The 18855-nt window shown below is 36.1% G+C and overlaps 2 protein-coding genes across 15 annotated transcripts; one reads left to right on the forward strand and one right to left on the reverse strand.

The window, feature by feature from the left end:
* The first annotated feature begins 513 nt into the window (after positions 1-513).
* Positions 514-15301, forward strand: LOC110438803 (uncharacterized). Of its 14 annotated transcripts, none has more exons than XR_012384325.1 (10): positions 514-938; positions 1023-1229; positions 3014-3156; positions 4398-4446; positions 5779-5832; positions 6057-6143; positions 7653-7723; positions 8355-8460; positions 8955-8992; positions 9119-9789. XR_012384325.1 is itself a non-coding variant. In XM_073910374.1 (8 exons), exons 1-8 carry the CDS (start codon positions 762-764, stop codon positions 9228-9230), a joined length of 927 nt encoding a protein of 308 aa, XP_073766475.1. In that variant the 5' UTR covers positions 514-761; the 3' UTR covers positions 9231-9899. The 14 variants fall into 14 exon arrangements, 1 of the variants encoding a protein (XP_073766475.1); XR_012384327.1 differs by having other exon boundaries at positions 4401-4446; positions 5779-5964; XR_012384322.1 differs by lacking the exons at positions 4398-4446; positions 5779-5832 and having other exon boundaries at positions 9119-9899.
* LOC110438801 (serine/threonine-protein kinase pim-1) lies at positions 12889-17310 on the reverse strand. Its single transcript, XM_021478439.3, has 7 exons — positions 15664-17310; positions 14774-15142; positions 14397-14491; positions 14167-14217; positions 13659-14031; positions 13193-13366; positions 12889-13101 (listed from the first exon to the last, which is right to left on the reverse strand). The coding sequence occupies exons 1-7, from the start codon at positions 15839-15841 to the stop codon at positions 13004-13006; spliced, it is 1338 nt and encodes a 445-aa protein (XP_021334114.1). The 5' UTR covers positions 15842-17310; the 3' UTR covers positions 12889-13003.
* Positions 17311-18855: the final 1545 nt, after the last annotated feature.

Raw genomic sequence — 18855 nt, forward strand, 5'->3', positions numbered from 1 at the left:
GTTTTATTGTCCTGATATATTGCCTATAATTTTATAGCTGTTTGATTGATCTGTTTTTGAGTATAATTAATAGTAATGTAATTCCTTTTTGTGTGGAGACAGACTGTGACTGTGTGTAGCCAAGATATTGCAGCAGACTGTTGATGGAAACAGTCTTGAACCAGCCTGATAACACAGCTGAACGTACAAGAAACATCCTTGAGTCTTTAACACAGATGGTCTTTTGTGTCTATTGTGTTCATGGTTTAGCTTTTTACAGGTTGGAGATCAGCTCCTAATAACTTAGGGCGACCTCACCTCTAGGCATCAGGTCGCCATCCATATCTGGATACAAATACAAGGCTTTCTTTGACGCACACACTAAGGCCATCCATATCTGGAAGTAGATACTATGTTTCTTTGACGCATGTATTTGGAATTTTCTATTTCTGTTGTAACCAATGAGGACTGTTTACCTGGATCCCACCCTTTCTGGACTTGTGTAAAGAGTATAATTGTTCGATTGTTGAAACTGTAAGCAGAGCGGCCTAGGAACTCATTGAGAGTGTTGAAGCTGGCTTCTGCGAATGAAACTGCAAACTATCTTCAGTAAACTTAATTTATTTTTTTTTAAATCTCTGACTCCGGCTCTTCTTCATCTACCAGACTGGTCATTCTTTGGGTTAAACTCTAAACAATCCCTACAATATTTTATAGTATTTTGCACAATTTGAAAGGTTATGATATTTCCTAATCACCAATGTGAGGTATTTATGTCATAAATGTGTGTGTTTGTTTGTCTGTGTGTGTTTGACAGCAGTTTAGAGGAGCCCTCAGCAGAGCCTCAGGTGATGGAAGTGAGTACTGAGCCCTTGTCCATCTCTACACCTCTCAAAGAAAATAAAGAGAAGTTTTACGTTAGCTCAGGCTTGACAGACGGAGTCCTGCAGCAGGTGGAGGTGAGACTGTGTTTTGTAAGAATTCAGATAGAATAACCAATAGTCCTAATGGAAAGTTAAATTGATTAAATCCTCTTTCTGCAGCTCAGCAGTGAAGCTCCAGCATCTCCTCCGCTGTCTTCATCACCCCATTCTCAACAGCTGAACACCAAGCGCTTCTCATGTCGCATCTGCATGGAGGCTTTCCATGGCCGATCGGACATGGAGAACCACAAGAGGGCGCACATCGACCCCAAAACATTCAAATGCCCCGACTGTGATTTCGCAGCACCTTCTTGGCCAGAAGTCAAGGTGTGTTGGGTTGAGCTTTTCATTTTTTATGCTGCTTTTTTTCAGATACTGCTTTTCTTGTAATGTGTAATGTGGCTGTTTGTAAAGGATTTGCGAAGTTTTAAAGAACATAATGCATCATAAATATACACTCACCGGCCACTTTATTATGTACACCTGTCCAACTGCTCATTAACATTAAATTTCAGTTCAGACAATCACATGGCAGCAACTCAATGTTTTTAGGCACGAAGACATGGTCAAGACAATCTGCTGCAGTTCAAACCGAGCATTAGAATCGGATAGAAAGGAAACTTCTGATCAAATGGGATTAAGTTAACAAAGAATGGTCAGAAAAAGAGAAAATCTCAAGTGAGCGGCAGTTATTTGGGCACAAATGCCTTGTTGATGCCAGAGGTCAGAGGAGAATGGCCAGACTGGTTCCAGCTGATAGAATGGCAAAAGTAAGTCAAATAACTACTCGTTACAACCGAGGTATGCAGAAGAGCATCTCTAAATGCACAACACGTCAAACCTTGAGCACATGGGCTACAGCAGCAGCAGAAGACCACACCGGGTGTCACTCCTGTCAGCTAAACACAGGAAACTGAGGCTACAATTCATAGAGGCTCATCAAAGTTGGACAATACAAGACAGGAAAAAATTGCCTCGTCTGATAAGTCTCAATTTCTGCTGCAACATTTTAAAGGTAGGGTCAGAATTTGGCGTCAACAACATCAAAACATGGATCCATCCTGCCTTGTATCACTGGTTCAGGCTGTAGGTGGTGGTTTTGGTTTAATGCTGTGGGGGATATTTTCCTGGCACACTTTGGGTTCATTAGTATCAATTGAGCATTGTGTCGATGCCACAGCCAACCTGAGTATTGTTGCTGACCATGTCCATCCCCTTATGAACACAGTGTACTTATTTTCTGATGGCTACTTCCAGCAGGATAAAGCACCATGTCATAAAGCGTGGATCATCTCAGACTGGTTTCTTGAACATGACAATGAGTTCACTGTACTTAAATGGCCTCTACAGTCACCAGCTCTCAATCCAATAGAGCACATTTGGGATGTTGTGGAACAGGAGATTCACATCATGGATTGGCAGCCAATAAATCTGCCGCAACTGCGTGATGCTGTCATATCAATATGAACCCAAATCTCTAAGGAATATTTTCAGTCCCTTGTTGAATCTATGCCATAAAGGATTAGGACAGTTTTAAATGCATTCTGAGTCCAACCTGGTACTAGTAAGGTTTACCTAATAAAGTGGCCGGTGAGCACTTAAAGTAAAAACAAGTCTGCCAAAAAAAATTACTCATTATTTACTTAAGTTCATCCATTTTAGTTTCTTTCTTCTTTTAAACCCTAAACATTATATTTTAAAGGCTACTGGAAACCTGTAGCCATTTACTTTTACAGTATTTGTTTTTCCTACTATGGAGGTCAATGTTTACAGGTTTCCTGCTTTCTTCAAAATGTGGTAAACTATCCCTATAAGGAGCTTTCAAAGATGATATTCAGATTTCAGAAAATAATACCCTCTCTGAATGTAGCTATTAAAGAGACAGCATCCTTAAATTATTTGTTTCAGACACTGAGAAAAGATTCAGAATCTGTTTCAAATGGGTGTAAATCATTTGACTTCCAAAACAAAATGAAGGCACTTCAATATAACATTGTGTTTAAAAAAGAGCACAGACTGACAAAACGTAAGTGTAGGGGAAGTAGCTTTGGATTAAAGTCTCTGCCTGTGTATAATAAATATAAATGTGTACATATATATTTTTATCCTAGACTCACATGGCCTTGCATGCATATTTGAGACCTCATAAATGCACCAGCTGCAGTTTTGCCTCTAAAAACATGAAAGACCTGCGACGCCACATGATGACACACACCAACAAGAGGCCTTACTCCTGCCAGGTGTGTGGCCAAAGGTGAGCAACTGAGAAAGAGTCGTTCAAATAAATTAGCAAATCTTAAAATTTGTACTGTTTACATTATTAATACAGATACAACCATAAATGCTTTCCCAACTTAAAGGTGCAGTAGGTGTCTGTCTTCAGAAGCAGTTGTTGTTGTGCTGGTTGAAAGTCTCTTCACATTCCAATTGTACTGATTAAAGTTAATGATCTAAATGTGTTTATATGCATTTTTATATTTTGGGTAAGGCATAAAACTAAAAAAATGTTAATTCAATTAAATAGTCAGGCTGACATCTCATGGAATTCCGATAAGCAGCTCAAACTGTCTGTCAGCAAATGCAGATTTAAACAACTGCGCAGCCGTTTGTACGCAGCTCCGTCGACAGCTGTTTGTGCATAGACGAACTGCGCGTTCACGAGAGAGTGAGAGAACTCGCGTGCGCGATCGGCAAAAACATGCTGAATCAAAACTTTTTAAAAACCTGAATCAATACTGGGGTTACCTTTGCACACTGAAGAAAGGATGACACCATGGCTGAAGGATTTCTCTTAGACAGGTAATGTTTTGTTTTAAAATTATTTTAGCTTCACGCAAAGCGGATGTAACGATGTATGTTGTTGTTACAAATGGGTTATATCTTCACAGAAGTGTTGTTCAGCCACTAAAATCTTCCGGTGAAAGATTGATAACTCTATTTTCAGTTTCATAAGGGACCTTTAACAGCATCGATAATGTAGATTTGAATTAGTTTAACAACAAAACACAAGTAAGTACCGCTATTCTGCCTAGCCTCTCCCTATAATGTTTACCATGCAACTCTAAATATTCGCTCTGAAATAGCATGTCAGTTTGGCTTAGTAATGAGTGTAATTCCAGCACACCGCCGGACAAGCACTAGTCACTTTTAACACACAAGAGAGGGTTATGCTGTCATCTTTAAGGTGAGCGTGCTCCTGTTTCAGGAGGCGTGGCTCTGGACGGCTAGGATTCAGAGTACTGTAATTCAGAGATTAATGCTAAGCTGTTAGCATTGTGGAAGATCACCTACTGCACCTTTAAAAGAAATGGCAATTTACACACCCACAGGCTATCTCAGATGCGGGGGATTTTAAAAAAAAAAGATTTTTAGCTGAAACTGTAATAAATTGCCAGTGTAAAAGTGTAAACGACACAGAAACACATTGTTCCTCATTGAAACTCTCAAAAATTATTTTTTGGTTCAACCGTAACGGCTCGCTTCGTCCCGTCACAGCAGACCATCATCATCAACAATGATGAAGAAACTTTAGCTACACTGCAGAGTAAGTGCTGGAATGAATATAATTGAATGGAGGAACTATGATGTCAATTTGTTGCAAAAACCCAGAAGCGAGTTCCGGTTCCCTTGTCCCGAAGTCAATGGGCTTCTTAAATGTGATTTTGGTTAAATCGCTTAAATAAGGCTTGTGGCTACCACAAACTCAAGATACTTTCACATTTTATTTTACGACACAAAATACATTAGATAAATTCCACTTTTGAATTTTTTTTTTTATCAGAGACATTATACGTCTTTGAGGTGAGCTTGTCTGGAATGCAGCCCAAATTTACAGCTTGTGTTGGACATTTGGATTTGTCTGTTATTTGGTGAAAGTGTTTTCATAAATCATATTTTATATAGGTTGTAGTTTTTTTCTTATTGGGCCTTCATATTGTGTGAAGATAATGACCATCATGACAGATTCATTAATTTCATTAGGGTTAGGGTATCATTTATTTAAATAAAGCTATTTAATAAAGATTCTGCTTACCATAGGACACCCGGTCTCTTTCCTGCTCTCAGTAATGCAAAGTTGTTAATAAATTTGTAAAAATATATAAATATTTACTGACATTTAAACATGATTATTTTACATTAACATACATCTAATGGTTTTTTTTTCTTTTTTCTCTTTTTTTCTTCATCTGAACAAATTTTTAACTATAAATGCAATATTTATACTCCTCCTGAAACTCTTTTACACTCACCTTAGAACGTATATCATATGTGACTGTATGGGCTGCTTTTCTCTGTACGTCATAACAAAAAAGAATGTTAATGTTCTCTATCCATGATGGCATTTGCAGGCGTTTGACAGACTTGCCCCTCATTTCTGTCGTTTATGAAAAAGAATATGGGATTTGTCATAGCTAAGTTTTCACTAAGGTTAACAGGCTATGTGCACGCAGGCAATACACTTATTTAAACATGTCTTATGATAAGAATATATAGGCACATTTCTAAAACGTACAGTACATGTTTTAAAACTTATATAACTGTAAAGCAAAACAAATGTATTTCTCATTGAGAAACTATCCAAAAGGCATGTACTGTAGGTCTGTATAAATGTCGTGTGAGGATTATCCTGTTGGACAAAACGTGTAAGTGTAATGAACTGTGTTTGAACACAGAGCTAATTATTTGCAATCTTCGAGAAGTCTATGGGAAAATCTTATGGGGATTTTATTGAAAGGAACCAGTTTTATGCTAGAAGCCGATTGGCCTACAAGGTGACGTCATAGTTCCTCTACTCTGTAGTCACACAGCCCTGGTCTGTTTATTAGACACATCTTGTTACTTTGTTGCATTAAATTACTTCTTCTGTGATTTATAGATTTGCAGGCGGGTCAAACGGTCATCAGCCCAGAGAGATTACAGCAAGCGCTGGGTCAGAAACACATCATTGTGGCTCAGGATCAAAGTCTTTCTGACTTTCTCATTTACAGCCTGTATTTAATGTTGGGTGGTTATGGAAAATCGCAAAGAAGAGTATTACATTTGATCTTGTATCTAATGCAAGGTGGTTTAGATTTTATAAAGTGGTAAATGTATAAATGTAATATAAACTCAGGTTTTAGAGGCATGTTTTTGACAAAATGCTTCTTTTCTTAGAAGGAGGCAACATATATTCAGCAGATCACAACAGTAGATGGACAGACCGTACAGCACTTAATGACCAGAGACAACCAGGTCACTGAGGTATGACTCAATTAATAAAGCTTTTTTCAGACAAGCAGTAAACACACACTCTAAAGTTTGGTTTTGAAGAGATTTTTATTTTGATCTACATTTACTATAATATATAAAATAATAAGTGATTTTTTTCCTGCCCTAGTTTTAAGGTTTTAAACCTTTTTGTCTAAAGATTTTGCAGACAAATGAGAAAAAATTAGTGGTTTGAAGGATAGTGGAAAGTATAAAGATTTCAAATAATAATTTATTAGTATTTTGGTGCTAAACTATGATCTTTAAATAGAGTTTACGAACATGTTATCAAATGATTCTTGTTTTAAATATGTCTGACAAAATTCTAAAGTCTATTATCTATTGTTACACTGAAGTATATTTTAGTTTGTGTCTCCTCTTAATCATTGTAAAAAGTATGACAGTCATTACACTGCAAAAAAGTTAAAATTAAGTGAGTTTCTCCCTAAAATATGTAAAATAATATAAAGACAAGCTTATTTCTCTTTTTCACTTTCATATTTTGTTTTAATAAAAAACTGCCTTAATGTTGACATCTTTGACAAGACTATATTTCTTACTTCTTGTTATGATTTTATGATGTTTAAAATGAATGCTATAACATTTAGGTGGGACAAATGTAATGTGTGTGACAGATTAAGGATGAGGCAGGAATTGATTCAGAATTTAAGCATTTTAATCAATGGTTTAAGCAAAAGATGTAACAATAATAATGGAAAAAGAAATATACATTTACAAAATTCTCTGAGTACACAATGAATGTAAGCCAAATCAAAGCCAAATCAAAGAAATTAACAAAACAAAACAATCCTTAAATCTAACGTCTAAACTTTGCGTCAAAAATAAATAATGAAAATAGAATCGATAACTTCATTCACGACACCCGATCTAAACTAATTAAACTACAAAACTCTAAACTACACAGGGGGCAAAACTCAAACTAATCCTAACTAAATCAATCTAAACTAAAACAAACCTAACAAAAAGGTCATAAGGCTCAGTTTAGAATCACACAACAACCATCAAAGCATTTACTCAAACCCAGCGAAGTTTAACAAGTAAACTTGAATTACCACAGTGAATAATAAATAATAATAAAGATAATAAATCACCTAATAACCTAAGCATGGCATAAATGCAAAAACGTGGCACCCAAAAGTACGCCGAGGCAGAGCGCACATCACACACTGGCTCATCCAGGGATTGGTGGATCTGGCACTGTCATAACAATGATGGTCAGTTACCTAAACCAGAAAGAAACCTAATAGTGGAGTGAGAAGCTGAGAGAGAGTGGTAAGGAAAATAAAAACGCAAAACTAACCTCCAAAACAATATATACAACAACTTACTCCCTTACAATATAACAACTCTTACTCCCAACCACTTTACTTAGTTTTTTTTCCCAAACTCTGGATAACTTAGAGAACTTAGAGACCCCACTTGTATGGTCTGTTGGATGTTATGTTTCATCATTAGGACTGAAACCCTGACTTTGAATTGCAGATGGGGGACGGGCAAATCACTCACATTCAGTATGAACATGATGGGACGTTTCTACAGAAACAACAGATTGAGTTCAGAGCCAATACAAGCACAATTATTTACTTTGTTCACGTTGTAATTGCTGTAATTCAAATGTGACATGATTTCTTATAGGTACTTGAACTGTTTGTGTTTACTTAGCATTAACATTAAAACCAATGCATGATGTATGTCTTAACTAAATCAGAAACTTTTATTGTTTTGTTTTTTTTCTTGTCTTTTTCCATTTTGAACATTTATTTACATAACAATGGCATTTTGAGAGGCCTGAAAACACAAATCTTCGAAAATTGGTTTTGGAAGACCAAATTTTTGAAAATGCTACAGATTTAAATAAAAATTTTGGCTTTGTAGATTACATGGCATGTAAGTGTAGATTACAGATTACCTCACAATAAAACAAAACTATAAACATCATATGTTTGCATGCACATAGTGTATTTTATAAAGAGAAATTGCCAACTACTGGCCTGACGTGAATAGTACAGCATTTTTCGGCCTTTTTCACAGACTCATCTGAATGGGTACGACAGTTTTGACAAAGCTATCCTGTATTCAGTACATTTTTAAAGACAAAAAGGAAAACAAATTCTGTTTGTAGTACATATTTTTGTTTAAATGTTCCCTGGTGTCAGTGTAAATCTCCTCTGTGTTGTGTGTCAGATTGCTCTGTCTCAGGATGGACAGATTCAGTATGTCCCCATCACCACTGAACAGCAGGTTGTGGCCCCTGAAGATCTGGAAGCAGTCGCTCATTCAGCGGTCACTGGTATGACCTTTCACCTTTTACCTTTACTTAAAATGCAAAAAACAGAACTATTTACTACAAGCTTTCATGGCTGCATGAGACTGTAAATAAATGACTTTGTGATATTTAGTTTTTCTGCGATGTTTATATATTGTCATATGAATACCATTTAACCAGATGACTTAAATAGCTTTATTTAGAAAGAATTGTTCATTTTATCATGATTGGGATGTTTTGTTCATGAAGTGGAGTGTATCCACATCAAATATATTAAACAATTTAAAAGCATAGAAAAATACAATAGCGCAAATATTAAAATACAAATAAACTGCGCTTTATGGTTTTCTGGGGAGTCTAACAGTATTCAGCACCCAAAAAATGACTTTTCAGCTTGTTCAAACGACTTAAATTAGTTAAAACAGCACCACTTTTGGGGACAACTTAATTGTTTTATGTTTAATTCACTTAATTTCATAAGAATAATTACGTTAACTTGTTTTCTGTTGGGAAAACAGAAAGGAATTGTGAGGAAGCCAGCATTTTTTACAGTAAGGTACAGAAATTGATCAAACGTAAAATAACATCATACAAATGATTAAACACAAATGCTACAAATCGCTTACAATTCAATTTTTTTTTACTCTTATTATGATTAAATTTGCTCAATGTGTGTGTTTAGCTATTGCAGATGCAGCAATGACTCGGTTTACACTGAAGCCACACCTGAACAACTGGAACAACTGCAAGAGCAGGGCATCCAGTATGATGTCATCACTTTTATTGAGGAGTAGAAACACGACACACACATTATTTATGAACAACATCAACACACACACACACACACACACACACACACACACACGCACACACACAGACAGACAGACAGAAGAATATCTGAAGCTCATCTCAGCTCCAAATGAGCATCACAAACTGCGCTGATCATAAGTAACACAAACTTCTTCCACAATCATCAGTCATTTATAAGGTGAATGTACAGTTAGATCCTCTCAAAATATGATTTATGCCTTTGTAAATATTGAAAGAAATGTATCTTTAGCCTTGAAAAAGAAATAAGTATAGAGAATCCTGTATTTAAGAAGAATAATGGACATGTCTCTGTGGATGCTGCTTTAATGACAGTCTGTATATAACGTTAGGCTGGAGGATTGACGTCATATTGCTATGAAACAGTTCCTAGCTGTAGCTAAAATTCTTACAAAGAAGGTTTTGATCATTTGCTGTTTCATTTTTAGCTTCTTCAGTTTTACAGATATGTCTTTCTTTAAACATGGCTACAGACAGGAACTTTAAATGCAAACCAAATAAATCAAAGCCTCTTTATCTGATTCTAACACTGATTTTCTTGCATTAGTTGTGCTATAATATTGTACAATTCTGGTTTTACAAAGCTGTTGTCTGCTGCATATGATTTAATAATATTTATACTCGTGTACATATTGATTTTTGTTTCTATTCAGTGTCTTATGCATGTACTTTAAGTTGCGTCTGAAAGTTCAGATCAGTTTTTTTTTATCTTTTGTTTGTTTTGTACATTCACTATCAAGAATCCATCAAACTTTCTATTTTTATAAATGATATTCAATTTTAAAGCTACTAAGACAAAGACATCTGAACTTCACTATTCAGCTAGGGTCATCTACAATTATACCTTTAATTCAGTCAGAAGTCTTGATGCTCAGCTGTCCTTCAGTGGTCACATAACCTGCATGATTGTGCAAGCTTTGTTTTCTTTACAGAAAATTAGAAGGATCAGACACTTTGTAACAGAGCAGGCTGCGTAACCTTTTGTCCAAGCACTTGTGATTTGTATATTAGGCTACTGCAATGTTCTCCAGGCTGAACTTCCATCATCTGCTGTGAAACCTCTTTAGATGATCTAAAATGCTGCAGCTTGTCTGGTCTGAGCTTTATTTATCCCAATAGAGTCCTCTACACACATCAATATCACAGGAGAATTGAGCTGGTTTTCTTTCTTCTTGTTCCACTGACGCATGGTGAGTTTGAATGGTTTTTTCATTTGTTTTTTGGATAATCATAGTGTAAATCCTGCCATTACATTGAAGCAACTTCTTGGATTGTGTGTGTTTATGTTTTGTAATGTAAAACCAGGGCTGTATTCTATTTCAGCTGCATTTAATTCATTATTCATACATTTAGTTAATAATAATACGACACATACAGTGATAATTTAATCAGCAATAGAATATGGGGTCTATTTTCTCAGTCTTTAGATGATTTTTTAATGCTCAGTAATAGTTTTTCCAGCTTGAATCCAACTGAAAGATTCAAATGTTTTGTTCTTCAGGGAGAATTACTTTAACATTGCTTTTATCCTTTTATAATCATCTTTGGTGGTTTTGAAGTATTTTGCTGTGCTGTAATCAGTGGAATGATGACACGGTGGCTCAGTGGGTAGCACTTTCACCTCACAGCAAGAAGATTGCTGGTTCAAGCCCCCAGCTGGATTAGTTGGCATTTCTGTGTGAAGTTTGCATGTTCTCCCCGTGTTCATGTGGGTTTCCTCCGGGTGCTCCGGTTTCCCCCAGAGTCAAAGGACAATTCAATTGGTGAATTGAATAAGCTAAATTAGCAGTAGTTAATGTGTGTGAATGCAAGAGTGTATAGGTGTGTATCAGTGCTTGGTTGCAGCTAGAAGAGCATCCGCTGTGTAAAACATACTGTATGCTGTATAAGTTGGCGGTTCATTCTGCTGTGGCGACTCCTGATTAACAAAGGTACTAAGCCGAAAAGAAAACGAGTGAATGAAAAAATCTGTGGATATTGTGTTTAATAATGAGTTTGTGACTGAAAATAATAAATAGAAATGTGAAATGTTTGTTTTTCTCTAACAGCCTCAAGAGACGTCAGCGGAGTAAAATCAGCTCCTCTTTTACCAAAATCCACCATCAAACCTGCAGTCCGGAGCTCTTCTCCATCTACAGCCTGTGTTTCAGAGGAACCAGATGATCAATCCAGGTAAATCAAATCACAAATATGACCACACTTCATCCATTTTACAACTCCAAATCATAATAGAGATTAATCTGTCTGTGAAAACCCAAACATGAAGCAGTGATGGTTGAGCACATCTCACACACTAGCTGCTGTTTAAAATGCTCTGATGTTTAGAAATTGAATTGATAATCTCTAAATTATTTATCAATCTGACAAACATCTTAAACAAAGATTAGATTTACTTGTACCTCAGTTTGGTAGAAGGTTGAATAAAGTTCACCACCAGCCTTACAGAAAATGTGGACTATTAGAGATGAAAATGAAGCTGATTTTCTTTTTTCTAGGGCATTATTAAAGAATGGGGTAACACTTTATATTGATGGTCCATTTGAGTATTAGTAGACTGTCTGCTTAATATCTGTTGATAATATAATCAGCTTGATATGCTCCTTTGACAGACATTTAACTGACTAAAAGAAACTTTGCTAGTACATGTCAACTTACACTAACCCTAACCCAAACCCAACAGTCTACTTATAATCTAATGACAAAACTTAAATGAACCATCAAAATAAATGTTACCTCTTCTTCTTCTTCTTCTTCTTCTTCTTCTTCTTCCTATAGAAACTGTTGCTTTTAACATAGTTGGAGATGTAAGCAGGGGCGTAGCAACCGTGGGGGACGGGGCATACGTCCCCCTCACTTTTAGAGACAGACCATTTAGAAACAGGTGATTAAGAATGCAAACTTTTGGATTTCATACAGTTGTCACTCCCGTTTCCCAAAACACAGTACTAAATAGACTGTTCAACCCTTTACATTATTACTTTCTTACAACATCTTCCTATAGAACTCGTTGCTTTTAGCATAGTTGGAGATGTTGTAAGAAATTAATAACGTAAAGGGTTGAACAGTCTATTTGTTTAGCAAACGCTGGACATTCGTGTAGTAAACGTGTTTTTGGAGGCGTATAAAATAATGTGGATGATTCAGACTTCTGAACACGATAAACCTCAGTGTGTCTGCACAAACTACACTATCAGAATTGACTTTAAAGAAATACCACTGAATATTTTGTTTGAGAAGCACAATTGTCATGAGGGCGGTGAATACTCAATGAACTTAATAAAACTGGGTGCTCTTATTGTGAAAATGCAGATGTTTTGTATTGAATGTCACATTCTCATGTTACGATGTTTCTCTTTTAAAACATTTCTAAAAACAGCTCTGATTTCACTGTAAAACATTGGACATATGTATGATTTGCTGATGTCGCAGTGACTGATATGTTTAGGTTTTGGGTCAGGTAAAGGGCAGCGCTGGACTGTATTCTTTAAAAGTGTAGTTCTAAAAGTGCGCCTTAATGACGCCAGTGGCAACTGCAGTGTGTGTTATAAATGACTGGATGCTGTTCAAACCTCATGCCAGATTTTTGTCACTGGGACTAGATCACAATATAAGCCACATCACAAGTGAGTTCAAAAATATATATTTTTATTATAGACATACACAAAAACAACTGTAACAATAAAGAAGTGAATAATACAATAACAAGACACTATATTTAAACAACAAAGGTGTCAACTGGCTACTCCAGCATGAACCAGTCGTGGTAAGACATCTGTCCTAGAAGAATTCTGTGCTCTGGAATCTGCTGCAGACAAGCCCACATCAGATCACAGCATTCTGTGAAAAACAAAAGGAGAGGTGAGATTATTATTATTATTATTATTATTAGTAAACTGTTTTTTAACTTGTTCTTTGATGAACATCTCACCTTGAGAGAGGGTAAATTTGGACCAGTCATGCTCCAGGTAGTACAGGTCATACGTCGTTGGAAAATCTCCATGCAGCATTGTGAAGAGAAGAACCCCAAGAGAATAGACAGTTGCTGGTTTGGCATGGTAACATCCTCTTTTGTAAAACTCTGGCGGCATGTACGCTTCTGTGCCTGGAGGAGAGACATTTAGTTAAATCTCTGTGTCAGCATCATGTTGATATATATACCAGATGGGTTTCAGGTGTGCTAATTACTGAGCTTTTAAACCGTATATTAATAATGCTTATGTACATTCATAACTAGTGTTGTTAAAAGTATCGATACTGACACTCATCACAGTCATATTTGCTGAGCATGTGAACACCAATGGCCAATCAGTGGTGTTTAACAGCGTTCAATTGGACATTTTTAAAATGTCAGTCCCAAAGTCGATACTTTTGACAACCCTATTCAAAACACCTACCAGAAAAGGTGGAGTATGCTGATTCCATCATGTAATCTCCGCAGCCGAAGTCAATCAGCTTGACCTCCAGTGTGTTTGGGTTTACAAGCAGGTTTTGCAGCTTAATGTCTCTGTGGAATACTTCCCGGTAGCAGCAAACATTGGCAGCATGAACAGCTTGGCCCATGATAGTTTGTGCCGTTTGCTCGGTGAGGACGCCTCCGTTGAGTTGCAGGAATGCCTCCAGGTCCATACTTGGCGTAGGCCGCTCCATGACCATGACATAATGGTCTTTGAAGACCTGCCAGTCAAGGAGCTGAATTATATTGGCACACCTGGAGCCACTGCTGGCCATACTTGCCAAGGTGATCTCTAGAGGTGGCTGGTCATGAGACTGAAAACAAAATAATGATGTTGGTTTTCAAACAAGGATTTTTAACCACAGCCTGTTGTCTAATATTAAATATAAGACATTTTGAGTTGAACACAGTGACTGAGAAGAGAAAAACAGAAAGTGTAGTGTACTTACAGAGCAGAGATCTCGCATACGTGGTGTCATCTGGGCAAATTTAACAGCCACCTGTTTAAAGAAATAAGCGAACAATTAACATGTGCATCCAGATCATTTCATTCAAATCCTGAACAGAGGTTTCATCAATTTGAATTCTCAGAAATGTCAAAACAATGAAAGCATGTTTCTGATGATGTTCTTTAAATAGTGAACTTCATCAAAGAATTTGAGTCTACAGAAATGAATACCTGCAGACCATCCTGTATGCGGATCCCCTCAAAAACGGAGCCGAAACCTCCTTCACCGAGCTGCTTTCCCAGATTGTAGCGGGAGCTGATGTCATCTGTTAAAAAAGAAGAACATTTAGCTGACTGGACACAAAATCTTATTCAATTATAAACCAAATAAAACACAGAGTTTACAACAAATAAGACTTTCTCCATAAGAAAAAAGATTATAGGAAATGAAGGAAGTGAAAACTTCTTTACTCTGTTAAAAATAATTTGGGAAATATTTGAAAATGGAATAAAATCACAGGAGGGCGAATAATTTCGACTTCAACTGTATAATTTTAAAATGTTTGATAAGCCTAAACAAATGTTATGAATTCTAGCAATAAACTTACTATTGTCCAAACAGGTCTCATCATCTGCTGTAAGACTCAGTGCAGAATCATCAGCGGAGTCATCTTGTGAGACCTTCTGGTTCAGTGAAGACTCCGAGTCTTCATCCAGTGCAGAGTCAATGTCAACCTGCACAGAGTCTCCGCTGAACGCTTCAAAGATGCCATCTGTTGAGAACTGCTGGCTCACTGGAGATTCAAAGCTGTTCACTTCAGATTTCACAGTGAAGTTCAAGTCTTCTTCTGCTGGAGCATCAGGAATTGAAGGTTGGAGAACCTCCAGCTCCAGATTGTTCACAGCAGTGTGAAAGAATTTCGAGCTACTGATCGGCTCGTCCTGTAGGTCATGGATCTCCAGTGCAGGGAGCGGATCTAAAGAGGGGAAGGAATATCATTAATATGATTCTGTAACTCTCTTGACTAGATATTTGAAGTTAATTTGCAAAGACATCACTCAATGTATTTTATTATAATCTTGCAGTTTTTCTGTATTGAAGTGATAATTAGCAATAAAAAAGTATGTTTAAACTATATATCTAAAGGCATAAATAAAATTAATTATGAATTTCTTCTTTTAAACACAAAAATAGACCTATTCTGAAGAATATTCCTGAAATCAGCAGCCATTAAACTTCACTGTAGGAACTCAAAATACTGGAAGTCAATGGCTGAATTCAGTATTTGTGTTCAACACAAGAAAGCACCTGAAACAGGTTTTAGGAGTGAATTATGACAGAATATTCACGTTTACGTGAACTGTCCCTTTTAAGAAACTACCTAAAATTCTTAAATGTTTCTAGTCAATTTTATTTCTTATCTTTAAACAGCTACTCTGACATTTTCGGTGTGTTTTAGCATTGTTTTAGTAATTAAAATTCATAAACCTAATTTACCATCAACAGTAGCTCTTCTGGGGAAACAGGCTTGGAAGAGGGGCGGGTCATCGGTTATCGGATGACGGTGGTTTTCTGTCATGTTGCCGGTGGATGCGAGTGGCTCACGGGGTGGTTCGTGTGCACACTTGATACCGAACGCTTTCTTTAAACGGGAAATTAACTTTGAAAAAGCCATTTTATCACCGTTGTGTGGAATCGCAGTAAATACTGAACTACTAGTCGTCGAAAGAAGCAATGAGGGTTTCTGCTTGATTCAGTCAGCGTTAATTAGCCACTGATGATGTCAGAGTTACGTGGTTCCATTTGGAACGCGAAAGAACATTTTCAAAACACGCGGGGACTTTTTAAAACACAATAACTCAAACAACTAATGTTGGCTAATTTGCCTTAAAGTGCCCACACATCCACGTTATACACACACACACACACACACACACTTAGGTCAGAATTATTATCCCCCCTTTTTCTTTTCAGTTTAGTCCCATTATTAATCTTAGTCGACACAGCAGATTGAACCACCAACTTTTCCAGCATATGTTTTACACAGCAGATGCTCTTCCTGCTGCAAGCCACCTCTGGGAAACCTTTTAATTTTTTCTCTATTAAATATTTCCAAAATTACATTTAAGAGAGCAATGAAATTTTCACAGTATGTCTGATATTTTTCTTCTGCAGTTTTATTATTTATTGAGTATAGTATAAATATTACTTATTATTAAGTCTTATTTGTTTTGGCTACAATAAAAGCAGTTTTTATAAAAAATAAAAAATAAATAAAAACATTTTAACGTCATATTATTAGCCCATTTAAGCTTTTTTTTCCCAATGGTCCACAGAACAAACCATCATTATACAATAACTTGCCTAATTACCCTAACCTGCCTAGTTACCCTAACTAACCTAGTTAAGCCTTTAAATGTCATTTTAAGCTGTTTAGAAGTGTCTTGAAAAATGTCCAGTCAAATATTATTTACTGTGATTATGGCAAAGATAAAATAAGTCTTTCACGATGTAATTTCTCATTTTAATAATAGTTTTAAAGGATATCTGTGTGGTATTTAGTGACTCATTATGTTTTTAATTTAAATTAACTAATTTAGTAATGTTTGTATGTAACTGGACTTGTAAAAAAATTTTTATCTAAAACTTCTTCTCAATTAACATTAGTGACAACATTAGAAAACCATAGATAAGAGCTGACAGTTACTTACAGCCATTTATTTATTGCCATCCTGGGTTTTGCTTTCATTTGCAAATTTCTTTCAAAATATAGCACTTAATATTTAATTAGTTTCTGTCATTTGAAAGTAATTGTTTACAGTATTGCAATATTTCCGTCTCTATTGTAATGTTACACTACTTTTGCATTGAATCTGAGCTCATTTTCGATATCATGGGTATGACCTATTATCTAGACTGTATATCAGTGGTTCCTAACTGTTTAGAGTGGCACACTCTAAATTCATTTAAATTCAGTCTCTTCATTTAAGCACACTATTTGCAATTTAAATAAACATTTTCTGTGAATTCTTTACCTTTATGAATTCTTCTTTTTTTACATGAATAATGTTTAGAATAAAGTATAAAGAAAAATATACAACTATAGTCAAAATTATGTTTTCCATGCATTAACTGAGCCCGCCAGTAGGTGGCAGTAAAGCCCTGTTTTAAGTGAATAAGACATTTATTCAGTAACAAAGCAACGGTTGCATTTATGAACAGGTCAATGAATCGACTCTCACAATTCATTTCAACCACAGATTCATTCACCAAAATAACCCACTCTAGCCGAAGAAACCACTGGACTGATGTGAATGCTACCAGGTTGGAATAATGATTAATATTCGTGTAGATTGAAGATTTTGTTGACATTAGGTTTTATAGAGTTACAAAAAGGTAGAAAATTGTTTTAACTGCGAACTGTACTGATTTTGTGTGAACATGCTACATGCTAACACTGTCATGGCATCCAACAACTGCAACCAGCAGGGCATCCAGCATGACGTTTAGTGTTTACTGTTGAGTAGAACCACGACACACACATTATCAACACACACACACACACACAGAGACAGACGGAACATCAGAAACTTATCTCAGCTCCAAATTAACATCACAAACTGCCATGAGAAGTAACACAGACTTCTTCCAGAATCATCAGTCATTTATAATTTTTTGTAAGTTTCATTTATAGCCTTTGTAAATAGTGAAAGAAATTTATCTTTGTGTTCCTACAATGTTTAGCCTTGTAAAGGTAAAATAAATATGTATAGAGAAAACTGTATTTAAGAAGAATAATGGACATGTCTCTGTGGATGCTGCTTTAATGACAGTCTGTATCTGTAGGCTGGAGGATTGACGTCATATTGCTATGAAACAGTTGCTAGCTGTAGCTAAAATGCTTATAAAGAAGGTTTTGATCATTTGCTGTTTCATCTTTAGCTTCTTTAGTTTTACAGATGTCTTTCTTTAAACATGGCTACAAACAGGAACTTTAAATGCAAACCAAAGAAATCAAAGCCTCTTTATCTGAATCTAACACTGATTTTCTTGCATTAGTTGTGCTATAATATTGTACAATTCTGGTTTTACAAAGCTGTTGTCTGCTGCATATGATCAGTGGTGGAAAGAGTACAGTAAAAGTACCATGACTTGCCTATAAATTTAGTGCAAGTAGAGTAAAATTATCTGTTGTTAATATTACTTAAAGTATGAGTAAAAAACAGTCCTTTCTAAAGTACTCGAGAGTAGTAAGTATTACGCTGTAAAAAGCTGATGCATTGGCGACCATAATTCAATGTCCAGTCATCGTCTAAAGACATTTTGATGTACAATAATGATGTCAAGTGACGTTGATATTTGGTTGATTTTAGGTTATGTTATAAAAGCATCAAGCCAATATCTTAAACCAACATCACGTTGATGTCAAATACTGACCAAAATCCAACATCTGATAGCTGTCATTGTGGTAACGTCCACACAACCTCAAGCTGTAACATCTTTAGACGTTGATTTTAGGTTGGACATCCGATTTTCATTTCCAAACAAAATGCAGCGTCTCCATGACATTGGAAGACAACGTCAGTCTGATGTCGTGTTGAGGTCTTGTGCCTGCTGGGTGTTTAAGGCCATTTCGGTCATCATACAGTAAACACCCATGATCTTCTCATCAGTGACATGCATCTAAAC

The sequence above is a fragment of the Danio rerio genome, chromosome 8 (assembly GCF_049306965.1).
Source record: "Danio rerio strain Tuebingen ecotype United States chromosome 8, GRCz12tu, whole genome shotgun sequence".
Lineage (NCBI taxonomy): Eukaryota > Metazoa > Chordata > Actinopteri > Cypriniformes > Danionidae > Danio > Danio rerio.

Coding starts and splice junctions, on each gene's coding strand:
- LOC110438803 (XM_073910374.1), top strand. CDS start 762: ATGTGTGTGTTTGTTTGTCTGTGTGTGTTTGACAGCAGTTTAGAGGAG. Junction 1,230..3,013: donor CTTCTTGGCCAGAAGTCAAG/GTGTGTTGGGTT, acceptor TTTTTATCCTAG/ACTCACATGGCCTTGCATGC. Junction 3,143..6,056: donor AGAGGCCTTACTCCTGCCAG/GTGTGTGGCCAA, acceptor TTCTTTTCTTAG/AAGGAGGCAACATATATTCA.
- LOC110438801 (XM_021478439.3), bottom strand. CDS start 15,841: ATGGCTTTTTCAAAGTTAATTTCCCGTTTAAAGAAAGCGTTCGGTATC. Junction 15,143..15,663: donor CAGAAGAGCTACTGTTGATG/GTAAATTAGGTT, acceptor TCCCCTCTTTAG/ATCCGCTCCCTGCACTGGAG. Junction 14,218..14,396: donor GCATACAGGATGGTCTGCAG/GTATTCATTTCT, acceptor TTCTTTAAACAG/GTGGCTGTTAAATTTGCCCA.